Genomic DNA, 15,589 nt, shown 5'->3' with positions numbered 1-15,589 from the left:
GTGAACTTTGAAGAGTCACTAAGTGAATGGCTGTAAGACAAGGAGTACCTGTACAAAAATCAGACTATGTATCGGGTACATGAGGGGGGGAAGTGAGCTGCCTCTAAGATTTTACAACTTTCTATCATTGTAGATTGCTTTACAATGGATGAGAGTTTAATTTATCTGCAATAGCACAGCAACCCCCTTATTTTCAAAAGCTAAATGTATCTTTTACATAAAATTGTCAATGTCTGATATATCCAATTTCTGTTTCCTGTAATACAACCGCAGCATTGCAAAAATAGTCGCCGTATGATTTCAACAATCTTTTAATGAAGATATAACTATGTACCTGTATATAAAGAGGCGGATTTAGATATTGTATAGATTTCATTCTGAAACAAATGAGATAGAACAGTTTGCAAGTCACTGAATGGCCCAACTATGACTTGACTGTTGTTACCTACCTTTTTCCCAAATTGTACAACACAGAAGTGAAAGAAAAACAGTGACTTTCTAATAAACACAAAGAAGTTGGAGGGGGGGGGAACCCTTCTCTTTATTTCCCCAAAGGAAGAAGTTTTATTGTGTAAAACACTGGATAAAACTGTACTGCTTCAAAGACATTTTTATTCTAACAGCAGAAAGAAAAATAAAATAAAAACAGTCATTTTCTGGCAAGGGGAAACAACTTTTAATACTTCTATACCCAGAATAAAGTTCTGTCAACTGATGTCTTATAATAATAAATAATGACCAAGAATAAACTTTAAATACAAAGGTTTTTTTTTCCTAATTGTTACAAGCATAGCAACAAAACCCTCTACTCTATTGATCTCAGAATCTCTCCAAGATATATATATATATATATAATTTTTTTTTCTTTTGCTTAGGAATGTAGACAGTATTTTGACCAATATCACAGACTACAGAAGTTACAGAGAAAAAACATGTTTAGATACGAGAAGCATGATGATATTCAGAAGCTGATGGTATTTCACTGCTCCTGTCGCTCGTTTGTATTCCAAGTTACAAATGTTCCAGGGTGGGGGGGAAAAAAAGGGGGGGTGAACGTCGGAGGCAAAAAACGATGAGGACAGTAGCACCAGACTAAGTGGATTCAACATACACATCACAAAGAACAGGAAGTAAAGTTTCCAGTGTCACAAACAGAATTATTGCCTGTCGTATCTGAAAATGCTCAGAAACCATGAAAGGAGCTGCAAAAAAGTGCAAGAAAATGGAATGTGGTTTTTTTTTTAAAAAAAATTATTATTATTATTATTCTATTTCCCTCTGTTTGTTTTTCTCGCTAAGATACTGAAGGCGTCAAAGACACGAAGAAAGCAAGCGACCGAATCACAGTCACCAAACACAGTAGTGCAGTTAAAACCCTAAAGCGTACTACAGTCAGAGAGTCCTCTGTTTACACAGAGGATCGTAAGAATCAGTTGCATTCGGTCGATCAACTCGATTTAAGTAAGGCAGTGAGAACTAGACTAGGAAGGGAAAAAAAAAAACCAAACAAATCAAAATTCAAATTAAAATGAGGGGAAAAAAATACAGCTTGTCCTTTACCACAGGAGCTACGCAAGGCAACCTCAGTTTAACTGAAGTTTCAGTAGGATGGGTGTCAGTTGTATTCGATTTCATTTTTCTGACAACAATTTGCAAACAATATTCCTTATTAACCTGAGAACTTTCTTTTCTTCTTTTTTTTCCCTCCCCTTTACTTTCTCAGTTTGCTACGAATTTTATTTACATTTTTGCTGTTTGGGGAGTGTCTTTTAAGGCTCTTGTGTTTTAATCTGTGCTCCTAGCCTCCAAGGATATATCATCCATCCATCTTTCTTTCTTTCTTTCTTTCTTTCTTTCTTTCTTTCTTTCTTTCTTTCTTTCTTTCTTTCTTTCTTTCTTTCTTTCTTTCCTGAATGGTTTTGTTTTGAGGAGAAATGGACACTTGTGTCTGTCATTGGGTGCTACACCAATTGCACCCTTTCACAAAGGAACTGCCTGAAAAGGCTCCATAATTTTATCATTCCAACCGAAGCCGTAAGGAACTTAGAACTTGCTTCCTTTTTTCTTTCCTTTGTTTTTTCTTCCTGTCCATTTAAGACTTCTATTAAAATTACACCCAAAGCTTCTTAGATGAGAAGCAACAGAATTCAATTTGGAGGGGCCAATTAAGTAAAAAAAAAAAAGCTAATTTTTGCAAAAATATAGAACATGCCTTTCCCTCACCCGCTTAGAAAAACAAGAAATATTTCTAATACTTTTACCTCCATACTTTTTGTTCTTTTTTTTTTTGTTCTTTTCAGCCAAGACAAAATTCATAGTTCAGAATCAAGTGGTTGGGGGGGGAAAATTCCCCCCCCCCAAAAAAAAAACAACCCCAAAACTTTTCTCAAAATACCAAACTGTTTATTTACAAGAAGAAATAAACCTCAATGAAAACGAATCTGATGTGGGACTTCTTCATTCAAGTTTTCTATGGAAGAACTAGTTATCTGCACTGATCTCTCCTCTAGATAAGGCTAACTAGTTGCCCTAATCAGCAGGTTCTTTAATAGACATCTCTAAATCCCTCTATAACAACCTATTTTGTTACAAAGGAACAAGACAAAAAAAGGGGGGGGGAAAAACACATTTTCCCCATCAATATGCAGGTTGAGTTGGGGGGGGACGGAAAAATCACACCCCAGCCCTAAAGAAAATATACAATAGATCAACAGCTTCTTATTGGTTAAGATATTTTTTCCCCACTCTAAATTCCACTAATTTATCTGGTCGGCTGTCGGTGGGTGTGTCTGTCGGTCTGCCAGTGTGTGTCTGTGTGTATCTTTTGAAAATTAAAACATAACAGCACCATCCTTTTCAATATAGGTCAGGACTGACCGTGGCTTATGGACAATCTAGAATTTCTCCTGTAGTGCAGCCAAATTGATTTTCTCTGCAGTGACAGCTCCGGTCAGCCTGGCACCATTTCAGTCAACCCACACGTCTCATTATTATGCTAGGCAAATGACAGCGGTTGGTGTCATATTAAAAAGGTGTTTTCAGCACTGAATGCACAACCCCTCACACACGCCTACACATTCCCACCAATCTTCAAGGCCACGGGAAATCGATATCCAATGGTATCCATTTTATTGTTCCTGGTAAGAGCACTATTGCTGGAGGAAAAAAAAAACCCATCCATATTCACATTGGAAATGTCTTTCTTTCTTTCTTTCTTTCTTTCTTTCTTTCTTTCTTTCTTCCTTCCTTCCTTCCTTCCTTCCTTCCTTCCTTCCTTCCTTCCTTCCTTCCTTAAAAAAAAATCTTGCAACGTCCTCAACTTTGAGGGTGTGAGGATACACCCATTGGATTTAAGAGCCACCTACTTGGTTGGAAGTATTTGTCGCCAATTAACAGGTGAACAGCCATTTTTAAAGAACGGATGCCCCCATCCTGCTCCCCCCCCATACATACATACATACTTACTTACTTACAGGGGTGTGTTTGTGTGTGTGTTTGTATACGCTTCTGAGCATTTGCACAAATAGAAGGAAGGACTGTCCACAGAAGGCCGTTGAAGCCCGCATTCTGTGATTCCAATGCGTGCCGTAAAACCGGAAAGTAAATATTGCAGTGCACAGTTTGAGTTGTTCGGTTGCATTTATTCGTGAGACTTGCTGCCTTCCTCGGTTGACTCCGCTGAGCTGCTGGGTTTGACGGTGGAAGGTTCTTCTATAGTCCCAGAAGTCTCGGAGTCAACTCTGGAGCGCTTGAACCTGCGATCAGGGTATTGGCTATTGTCAAAAGGCATGCGATGGACACAGAGAACGTGGGTCTTCAGATTTCCTTTCTGAGAGGCACTGTAGGGGCAGTATCTGCACTGGAAAGGCCTGTGACCTGCGCAACAGACAAAAGATCAGATTAGTTAATGCTCACATCTTTTTTTTTACTTTTCTGTAGAGGAAGAATGTAGAATAGAGCCTCTCCATTTTTCATGCACCTGTGTTTGAGCTGATCATTGCTTCTTAGTCTAGGTTTATACATGACCACTGTCTGCCTGTCCCCTCTTCACCCAGGTCCTCAGTTTCACATGCAGCTTTAACTGTTGACATTCAGTCACTAATTTGCATTTGTTCCCATGGACCAGGGGTCTCCAACCTTGGTCCCTTTAAGACTTGTAGACTTCAACTCCCAAAGTTCCTCAGCCAGCTTTGCTGGCTGAGGGACTCTGGGAGTTGAAATCCACAAGTCTTAAAGGGACCAAGGTTGGAGACCCCTGCCATGGACCATGGCACACTAGACCCTTCTGCCCTTCACCGTCCCTCTGAATTGGCCCAAATTCATGTCCATTGTGTCAATGACCCTATCTCACCATCTCACCCTCTGCCTTCTCCTTTTGGGGTTTGGGTTCTCTATGACAGACAAAAGTAAGCATTCATATCATGATTTAGGGACATTCTCACCTTGCAGCCATGCCTGATCCTTGCCGCTCCCTTCCCTGACACCCATTAATCAGGAAGGAAACTGGAAGGTGTATCTTACTGATGGCTACCATTCCAGGTGGACAATGGGGTACAGAGACCACCATGCTTTGTTGTTATTCAGTTAACTAAGTCATGTCCAACTCTTCACCATCCCATAAACCACAGCACACCAGCCTCCCCTGTCCTCCACAGTCTCCCAGAGTTTGTCCAAATTCAGGTTCATTGCGTCAAGTGACACTATCTAACCATCCCATCCTCTACCACCCCCTTCTCCTTTGGCATTCAATCTTTCCTTACATCAGGGTCTTTTCCACATGCAGCAATGTCAGTTTATTGTTACAAGAACCTTCAAGATGATTCTAACCGAGAAGTAATCCCAAGGTAGAGAGCAATAAAGCCAACCAATAACACAATGCAACGTTCAAAAATGCAAACGGTAGGAAAAGAAAGACCATCACACCATGGACATCTCCATGCTAATTTAGCATGGGTTTAGCTTGTAGCTGAGCTTATCCGAAAGTGTTTTGAAAAAACACAAATTTTCCTGGCTCATAATCCTGGGAGGAAGAAAAAAAAAGCTATGCCAGATGTACTACTAATAACGTACTTAATCTTTGAGAGCTATTGTAGAATTTCTCTTCTTCCTGAAAATCATTCAGTAAAATGGTTTTGCCACCTCCAATTTCTTTGTCCCCGGATAGATAGAAATTGTCTATGTAGGAAGAAAGAGAGCTATGTTCTAATGCACAGTGCAGTCCTTTCGTATGTTTGCTTCTCGCCTAGACCACATTTTGCTTGAGATTATTCTGGGCCAGCCTAAAAATTCATGTATCTTGAGAGGTTATGTTTCAGCAATCACATTTCAATTTCAACTATGCTGGGAAACTGGTTGATGTGTTTTACCGGAACATTATAAGCTTTGTCTCTCAAATTAACTTAAACCGGGGCCATCTGAGGTCAAATGCACTTAGCTTACTTTAATTTGCTGAAATGAATGAATAAATAAATATGCCTGACCATCTACATAAAACGCCAAGGCTATTGGACAACCTGATCTATTTCCCACACATGAGGAAGAGTTATCTGCCTTTGTTCCTGCTTGGGCTCTCTGCGCAGATGCAGGGAAGCATATCCTTCACAACTATGTTACAGAGAAGAATGAACCTCCTCACTTCTATGTTTATCTGATTCCTATTCAGGGATGGGATTCACCCAGTTCAGACCGGTTTGGGCATACCGGTAGCTCCAACGATCAGCTGAGAGCAAACCGGTTCGCTCCGATGATCAAGTGGGCCCACCCGCCCATCTCTGCGTGCTTTACTTACCTTATCCTCTTAGCTGATTTGTGCGGCAGAGTGGATTGCCATGCCTCAGCTGTGTTAATCTCCAGAAGTAACGCAGAAGTTACTCTGCTGGCCAAAAACGGGCCACACGAAGGCCTCCTGAGGCTCCCATGTGGCCCATTTTCAGCCTCCCCAGCCTCCAGCAGCACTCATCCAGCTAAAAATGGGCTGTAGAGAGTGCTGCTGTAGGCCGGTGGGACAAAAATGGGCCACATGGGGTCCTTGCGAGGCCTCGGCACGGCCAGCAGAGTGCTGCAGGAGGCTGAAAACAGACCATGGGGGGCCTGCTCATGGCCCATTTTGGCCAGCAGAGACACTGCAGGCCAGTCCTTTGATATTTCCAGCCAGTGGTGGGATTCAGCCGGTTTGCACCTATTCGGGAGAACCGGTTGTTAACTTCCTAAGTAGTTCGGAGAACCGGTTGTTGGAAGAAATCTTACTTTGTTTTTTTCCACTTTACAGGGCTAATCCTGTAAGGAAGGCAGGAAGGAAACATTTTGGTGGTGTTTCTACCCTAATCTTTATTGCCCTGCTTACAGAAGCTGCCTCTCAGGTTAACCCTTATTACATTGTATCAGCTAAGGCAAAGCACCCATTGATGTGAGTGATGGCCATGCCCACCCAGTCACATGACCACCGAGCCACACCTACCCAGCCAGTCATTAGTGAAGAGAACTGGTTGTTAAATTATTTGAATCCCACCACTGTTTCCAGCCCGGCCCTGTGGGCCTTGAGTTTGACACCTCTGGTTTAGCGAGTTGAAAAGAGAAAGAGAAGAGAAAGACATTCAGTTGAGAAAATCTCACACACTCAGCCATTTGAGAACCATGGAGTCCAGAGTTGGTGCAAAGCCTAATGGTCAGAGTTCCTAAAAAATAGGGAGTCAAAATCCAGGAAGCAGGAATAGAATCGGAAAAAGATGGATCCTTTCTCTTTGATCTTGGAGTTCCTTCTCATCCTTCAAAGCTGTGACCAAACTCTAGTGTTAATAGACCTAGTTTTTGTAGTTCTGGAGGATCTAGGTATTTGATGCCAGTGACTACCATCGAGTGAGCAGGCTTAATCAAGAGCAAACATTATTCCAGATTAGCTGTAATTCATTAAGCACCTACCCAAAAGGTTTTTTTGGGGGTGTAGGGTGTGGGAAAGGGTCAAATAACTAACCAGTACTTTATCATAACTCTAAATGCTTTCCTTTGCATCTCTACTTGGATTTGAGCCCCATATTTCCCCAAGAAGCATCCTTAAGTCTTCAGCATTGGTATTTCACATCCCCCCACCCTGCCCATGTTAAAAAGACATCCAAAGATAACTGTCTGCACACAAGTATGTCAGTTGTTGCTGATTAATTCAACTGTCTTAAATGAGCAGGAAAGCATTAACTTTCCACTCGGTGGTGGTTGTTGCTGTTTCTATCCCCAACTTTTTTTGGTGGGGGGGGCATCAAATTTCACATTGTGAAAAGTTAAGTACACAATAAGTTAATTTGTATTGTCACTGTGCTCTGCCACAGCGGTAAAGAGCATATCAATTTTTAATCCGGTATGAATAATATATAGATATGTATACACAGTGAGGGTCAAAAAAGTAGAAGAGAGATAGAAGTATGGTGCATTGTTGAAGCACCAGTTCACACAAGAAAAGGGGATTAAAAAAAATGCATTCCTGGAGATCTTCTGTCTTACGGAAGATAACAACATCTGCAATTGGCTGGTAACTAGGAGCCAAAGCAGAACGCCCATTTCTCCTGGGTAACACCAGCCATTAATTACTGCTCAAAACTGGTTGCAGGCTGCAAGATCTTAAAATATACAGGCATAGATAAGGAGGCAAGTAATTTATACCATTTTTATCAGATGATAGTTGGGGAGCTGTGGTGGGCTCCTATTTTTCAAGACGTAGTTGATCACATATAGAGTAGCTGGGATGTTATGTTCCAGCTATTTGGAAGATACTGTAAGGCAGCATCCCCCAACCTTTTGGGCACCAGGGACTGGTTCCATGGAGAGAGGTCTTTCTGGGGAACAGAGGGGTGTGTGTGGTTTTACGTGCTGCCTGCATCACGTGCGTGGAGCTTCACTTGTTTGTGCAGCCCGGTTTCTGGCGTGCCGTGGCCTGGTGCCGTTCCATAGACCGGGAGTTGGGGACCCCTGCTGTAAGGGAAACCAGTAGTGGGGTTATGCTAATTGCAAAAAGTCCAAGCATTGGGGGACTCATTTAGAATGGCCGTACGCAAACATGAGAAGCAGAGATGGTATTCAGCTGGTTCATGCCGGTTCAAGTGAACCGGTAGCGGCAACTGCAGGTGGGCCCACCCAGGCGTAATGCCATCCTATTTAGCCCCATTTTTGAGGCTGAGCACACGCGTGGAAGGTGCACGCACAAGCAAAGTGCATGCGCGGAAGGCCGGGCGCATGCACTGGAAAGTCACACGCATGGTGAACTGGTGGTAAGAACATGTGAAACCCACCACTGATGAGAAGCTTGTACAGCTAGTCCTCAACTTAGAACCACCTCACTTATTGACAGAGGTTTATATCCCAATTGCGGTCCTACGTTGAGGACTAGTTGTGCACCCCTCTTGTGTTTGTATATGGCCATTCTAAATGAGCCCCCCCGATGCTTCTGTAACTAGCGTAACCCACTGCTGATTTCCCGCACAGTATCTTTCCGATGATAATAGGTGGGAACATATATCCCAGCTACTCTATAGGTGATCTGTGTCTTGAAAAATAGGAGCCTACAGTTCCCGACGACAACAATTGGGATGGAAACCTCTTTCATGAAGTGTGATGCGGTCGTTCAGTGAGTAGTGCCTGATTTTTATGGTTTATTATTTTTTTTGCTGCGATCATTAAACGAATCCAGCTTCCCTCATTGACTTCACTTGTCAGAATTACTCTGAGAAGGTCACAAATGGCGATCCCGGTGGCGCTGCAATTTGTTGTCAAAACATGCTGGTGACCAAACGACAAAATTCTGATCGCATGAATGCTGCCACAGCTGCAATTGTGTGAAGACCAGTAAGCCCCTGTTTTTAAAGGGCCATCTTACCTTCAAATAGGACTACCAATAATTTAGTGGCAGGTTGTGACACCTTTGAATGAGGCCTGTCTTTTACTTACATATGATTTTCCTAACTTTATGACGAACGGTTACAGGAACTGGGTATGTCTAGTTTGATGAAAAGAAGAACTAGGGGAGACATGATAGCAGTGTTCCAATATCTCAGGGGCTGCCACAAAGAAGAGGGAGTCAAGCTATTCTCCAAAGCCCCTGAGGGCAAGACAAGAAACAATGTGTGGAAACTAATCAAGGAGAGAAGCAACTTAGAATTAAGGAGAAATTTCCTGACAGTTAGAACAATTAATCAGTGGAGCGACTTGCCTGCAGAAATTGTAAATGCTCCAACACTAGAAGTTTTTAAGAAGATGTTGTCTGAAGTGATGTAGGCTTTCCTGCATAAGCAAGGGATTGGACTAGAAGACCTCCAAGGTCCCTCCAACTCTGTTATTCTACTTATCATGGTCTTCATTCTTTGCCCAACTCTCTTTCCAAAATGGAGTTTCCGTTTTGAAGAAAGCCTCTTCCCCAACAATTACACATCCCTGCAAGAAGTCATGGGCTAAGTTTACTTGACACACTCGGTCCTAGCTGTTTTAAAGCAATTTATCTTTTTTCATTAAGGTGGATTGCTTCAGATATAAATTCAGAAAAAAAAAATTCCTTTGATCATTTCAAGAAGTCTCATCTGCCCTGGTTTGTGAATGCAATTAAGCATCACAGGGAATGTACCGAAGAGGTACGTAAATAATATCCCGGCTTTCAGCTTTTATCAGTGATCAGTGATCCATATTTAAATATCTATTTACATGCACACACTTTTTAAACGTAATCTGATACTTTTCTTTGAGCCAAAAATTGCATCACATTTAAGAAAGGCACAGTCTGAAGACGGAGTTCCAATTGCTGTATGCTTGTAAGAAACTCATCTTCTTAGCCGAGACAGAATTTTGAAGCTTAGAGCTACAGATTTAAATATGATTACAGAAAAAGGTTTGCGGAAAAAAAATATGACATATTAGGCAAAATAATATGTACAATAATCCATAGATTAAAACAGGCATGAAAAAAGAACCTGCCACTTTGTGCTGATGCTAAACAGAGCTAAGACAAGTATAGGTCTCAAACTTACATACCAAAGACATCTAAGGTGATAATCTGATGTTTTCTTAGAGGCAGCATTATTGAACTCACAATGCATGTAGAATGTATTTAAGACTTGAGTTCTTCCTATCTACTCTTGAACACGAGATTGTCCCCTTTGCAGATTTCAGGTCCATGATTCTGCACAACCAAATAATTAGGTTCATATTTATCTATTTAATCTATCTTTATCCATTCATCGATCATCTGATAGATAGGCAGGCAGGCAGACAAACAGATGGATAGAAAGACCATTTTTATAAAGAGTCAGAAGGAAGCTGTTTACAATTTTGACTATAGTTACATAAATGATTTGATGACTTCTAGTTAAGTGGCCCAGGAAAGTAAAATCTGTCATTTCTTCCCCATCTATTTGCCAGGAATTGAGAGGGCCGGGAGCCATGACTGTAGTTTTCTTAATGTTGAGTTTCAAGCCAACTTTTGCACTCTCCTCCTTCACCCACATCAAGAAGCTCTTTAGTTTCTCTTCACTTTCTGCCATTAGAGTGGTATCATCTGCATATCAGAGGTTGTTGATATTTCTCCCAGCAATCTTAATTCCAATTTGGGATTCATCTAGCCCCGCCTTTCTCATGATGTGCTCTGCATAGAAGTTAAATAGGCAGGGCGACAGCATACCGCCTAGCTGAACTCCTTTCTCAATTTTGAACCAATCAGTGGTTCTGTGTCCAGTTCTCACCTTTGCTTCTTGACCTGCATATAGGTTTCTCAAGAGACAAATAAGATGGTCTGGTACTCCCATCTCTTTGAGAATTTGCCACAATTCGTTGTGAATGAGAACAAGGTGGCTGGATGAAGTCACCGAACCAGTCAGCGTGAGCTTAAATGGTCTCCGGGGGATGGTAGAGGACAGGAAGGCCTGGAGGAAAGTTGTCCATGGGGTCACGATGGGTCGGACACGACTTCGCAACTAACAACAACAACAAAGTTAAGCGGCAAGGAAGTTCCAATGTGAAATTTACAAAGAAAGTTTCCAAAATTATGTTGTTATCAGTAACTGACCACCCATGGTAACTCCGAACTGATGTATAATTGCACCCAGTGGTGGGATTCGAATAATTTAACAACCGGTTCTCTGCCCTAATGATTTCTTCCAACAACCAGTTCACCAAACTGCTCAGAAAGTTAACAACCGGTTCTCCTGAAGTGGTGCGAACTGGCTGAATCCCACCACTGATTGCACCTGTCTATTTTAGATAGCTAGATGACTAATAAAAATTCATTCTGATCAGCATGATCTATTATTTATACCAACAGATCTTTCTTTTGATGAAAGAACTCATTGTATTCTTGAGAATCTTCAGAATCCATAACGGTCTACTTGAGGAAATTCTTCATGGAGAAGAAAATAATTGAGAGCATGCATACATCTCTGACTTGCATCCAAATTTTCATGAGAATCAACAGATCACCTCCTGTCATTCTAATCCCTACTAATTTATTGGTATCAATAAGCAGCCATTATTTTAAAGCACAACAAAGAAATACCTACATATGAGTGACGGTAAAGGTAATCAACATTAAAGGTTGTTTATCTCCATGGTCAAGCAAAATTAATTCTGACTTTTTTCTAATGAATCCAAATTCCAGATTCCATTACACCAGGAAAAAAAAATCCTAATCTTTGTCATATTAAAAGGCACATATGAAGTTCAGAAGTGTAAAAAAGACCATTAGAACAGTCATATGGCTGAGATGAGGAATTAATTCCAGATTGTTACGGGTGTACTAATAGCAGCAAAATCATGGCTCGCTCCCAAAACAGCAAGAAACGGTAATTTCAAAGAAAAAATGCCAATAGCCCATTACTCAAAAAGCCTTCTGCTCATCCCGCTATGCTATGTTTTATTGTTTTGTGTATTTGTGTGGATGTTATTTGCACACGCAGATGCAAATAGAAAATGTATCGCACATGCAAACATTCATTGATGCTAAGATTCAGAGAAAGACCCAAGGAATAAGGATTGTCCAGCCGTAAGCATTAAAAGCTATCAAAGGGGCAATAAACCAGAGCCCAAGGATATCCATTTCTTTTCAATACAATGTAAGCCAGCAAATAAATAAATTAGAGACGTGCAGACAGATGCAAAATTTACCCTTTAGTTTCTTTCTTTCTTTCTTTCTTTCTTTCTTTCTTTCTTTCTTTCTTTCTTTCTTTCTTTCTTTCTTTCTCCTCCTTCTTCTTCCAGTTATTATCAGGATTATTTTGGCAGTTCTCAAAATTATTGGGAAGTTTCGTCTCAGAAGGAAAACATTCAGTCACAATTTGCTTTCCAGATGTTTTGAAGTCCACATAAATCAATGTGGTGGCCCAAGGCAAAGAACTGTGGGATGTATCATCACAAATGACTAGGAGGCATCAGGTTACCCATTTCTAAAAAGCTTGGCTGAGTAGTGATTTGGCACAAGGTAAGGCAACCTCAGAAACTTAAATGGCAGTTCCTATAACAGGACAGATCACTTGAACAAAGCATCTGTGCTACCAACCAGTTTTCCTCAGGCTTTCTAGAGGTGAGGATTTCAATGCAGAGAATTTTCCAAGTAGCATGGATGCAGTTGAGAATTCTGGCATTGAAGTTACATGTATGATCAACAGCACAGTTGAGGAAGTGACAATAAACTAAATTAGAAAGATACCCTAAAAGCTGACACCAGCCAGAACATAGAAAAACTTAAAGCAGTAGAATAGAATAGAATAGAATAGAATAGAATAGAATAGAATAGAATAGAATAGAATAGAATAGAATAGAATAGAATAGAATAACAGAGTTGGAAGAGACCTTGGAGGTCTTCTAATCCAACCTCCTAACCAGGCAGGAAACCCTACACCATTTCAGACAAATGGTTATCCAATCTTTTCTTAAAAACTTCCAGTGTTGGAGCATTCACAACCTCTGGAGGCAAGTTGTTCCACCGATTAATTGTCATAATAGTCAGGAAATTTCTCCTTAGTACTAGGTTGCTTCTCTCCTTGCTTAGTTTCCATCCATTGCTTCTTGTCCTGCCCTCAGGTGCTTTGGAGAATAGGTTGACTCCCTCTTTTTTATGAAAGCCCCTGAGATATTGAAATACTGCTATCAGGTCACCCCAGAAGATGTGGAGAGACCCGGCTCATTGAATCGCTAAGAGATGGACATGAATGAATAGATATCATCATCATTATCATCATCCATTACAACATGTGTCCCTGAAGAAATATTAGAAGGGAACCACCAACAAATGGGTTCTCCTATAAGAATTCCAAAGTGTGAGAACAAAATCGATAATCTGTCTGTATGAGCTAGAAGGGAGATGTAAGCCGTTACGTACTCATTACCAAACGTTTCACAAAAATCTTCAAGACAGATTTGTAACTGTCTAGCTAGCCCATCTGAAGGAATAACAAAAAGAAATAAAAACGCAACAGAGGAATTCACAGGGTGAGATCAGTACATAGAAAAGGAGTTAAACAAGACACTTCGGATGACTTATTCACCTTGTAGGCCTCGACAACCATTATTTCCTCAACTTCCCATCATTTGTGAGGGGAACACCAGTACTTCTACCTGTGATTCCATGTCCCAAAGCCAGGGATGAAGTTCAAAAGCATGATGGTCTTTGGGAACTGTTCCCGTTTTCCAAAACTGGCATCACATTACAACAAGCGATAACGTGGCTAGTGACTACTGCTGTGCATTTAGATTTCCCTTCCCTCTCTTCAATAAACTTCTGTCATATTTTTTATTCTGTGCAGCAAATATTCTCAAATACTGTATATATTACCCAGTAGTCCAGAATGGCCCTAAAGCAGGAACATAATAATATGGATGGTGGAAAATGCTGAATAAATGCATTTGTCCAATATACAATAATGGCTTTGATGAAGCTATTCTGCTTTATGAGTCTCACAATATACATTTCAAAAGGGGGAGGAGGGATTAAGTTCTCTCCCCTATTGGTGGGCCCACTGAAATGGCTCCTACCGACTGCGTTCCCGTAATGAAAGTTTTCAGGAGCTTTTAGGATGAGAACGTTTCCCAGGGATAACCAGAGGTGTTAAAAAAAATTCTGCTCACTCAATAACAATATTCTATAAAGTTCTATTGGCCAAAGTAGAGCAAAAAGAGTAATTTTTGAACATGAGAGGAAAGGCTGCCTGGAAATTACAATAGAATAGAATAGAATGGAATGGAATGGAATGGAATGGAATGGAATGGAATGGAATGGAATGGAATGGAAATAACAGAGTTGGAAAGGACCTTGGTGGTCTTCTAGTCCAACCCCCTGCTCAAGAAGGAAACCCTCCACCACTTCAGACAAATGGCTGTCCAATCTCTTCTTAAACACTTCCAGTTTTGGAGCATTAACAATTTCTGGAGGCAAGCCGTTCCACTGATTAATTGTTCTCAATGTCAGGAAATTTCTCCTTAAATTCTAAGTTGCTTCTCTTCTTGATTAGTTTCCACCTATTGCTTCTTGTCCTGCCCTCAGGTGCTTTGGAGAATAGCTTGACTCCATCTTCTTTGTGGCAGCCCCTGAGGTATTGGAACACTGTCTCCTGGATGATTGAAATGGTTCTTACAACACAGGTAGAGGATGGGAAGAACATATAAGCGGTTTCACTTTGGTTTTTAACATTTAACAAAATGTTAAAAACAAGATGTTGAGAATTACCCTGGGATTAACGGAGGGAGGGAGGGAGGAAGGGAGGGACATACACACAGAGAGAGACAGACAGACAGAGAGAAAGAGAGACAGAGACACACACACAGAGAGAGAGAGAACATGCGGCATTTGAACTATTTTAAAATATAAAACCTTCATAATGCTTCACTGCTTCTTCTCATCTTGGGAACATAGCTGGAAAGGCCTTGTAGACACAGCATAGCAAACAGAAAGTTCCATTTCAGAACTAAATTTGTTTAACAAAGGGAGGGGCTGGGGGTGACGTGAGAGCAGTCTTCCAATATTTGAGTGCTGTCACACACAGGAGGGGATAGACCCATTCTCCAAAGCATCTGAGGGCAGGAGAAGAAGCAATGGGTGGAGACTCATCAAGAAAAGCACCAACCTAGAATTAAAGAGAAATTTCCTGACCATGAGAACAATTAAGCAGTCAAATTAGTGGATCACTTCTGGAAGTTGTGGGTTTTCTATCACTGAGGTTTTCAAAAAGACACTGGACAACCATTTGTCTGGAATGGTAAAAGGAGGGTCTCCTACTCAAATAGGGAATTGGACTTGAAGATATCTAAGGTCTCTTCCAACTCTGTTATTATATGGTTCAATTCAACCCTGATTGGACCCTGATTTTATGGCGCATTGGAAGAACCTAAGTGGAGACGTTTTGTTGTAACAGCATATAATATGGCTATGTGTTTCTCTTCAAATAAAAATAATAATAATAATAATAATAATAATAATAATAATAATAATAATAATAATAATAAGAAGAAGAAGGAGGAGGAGAAGAAGAAGAAGAAGAAGAAGAAGAAGAGGAAGAAGAAGAAGAAGAAGAGGAGGAGGAGGAGGAGGAGGAGGAGGAGGAGGAGGAGGAGGAGGAGGAGGAGGAGGAAG

The 15,589-nt window shown here is 40.9% G+C and overlaps 1 protein-coding gene across 2 annotated transcripts in view; it reads right to left on the bottom strand.

Annotated features, from left to right (window-relative positions):
* Nucleotides 1-436: 436 nt before the first annotated feature.
* The window catches only part of ZNF536 (zinc finger protein 536), a 553,139-nt gene continuing 537,986 nt past the window's right edge, over nt 437-15,589 (bottom strand). For both annotated transcript variants that reach the window (XM_058154982.1, XM_058154983.1), the window contains one exon: nt 437-3,876. In XM_058154982.1, coding sequence (XP_058010965.1) covers nt 3,641-3,876 — 236 coding nt within the window. In that variant the 3' untranslated portion in view covers nt 437-3,640. The remainder of the gene's footprint in view (nt 3,877-15,589) is intronic.

This window comes from Ahaetulla prasina, chromosome 12 (genome assembly GCF_028640845.1).
Source record: "Ahaetulla prasina isolate Xishuangbanna chromosome 12, ASM2864084v1, whole genome shotgun sequence".
In the NCBI taxonomy this organism is placed as follows: Eukaryota; Metazoa; Chordata; class Lepidosauria; order Squamata; family Colubridae; genus Ahaetulla; species Ahaetulla prasina.
This window is presented reverse-complemented; position numbering and strand designations above follow the sequence as displayed.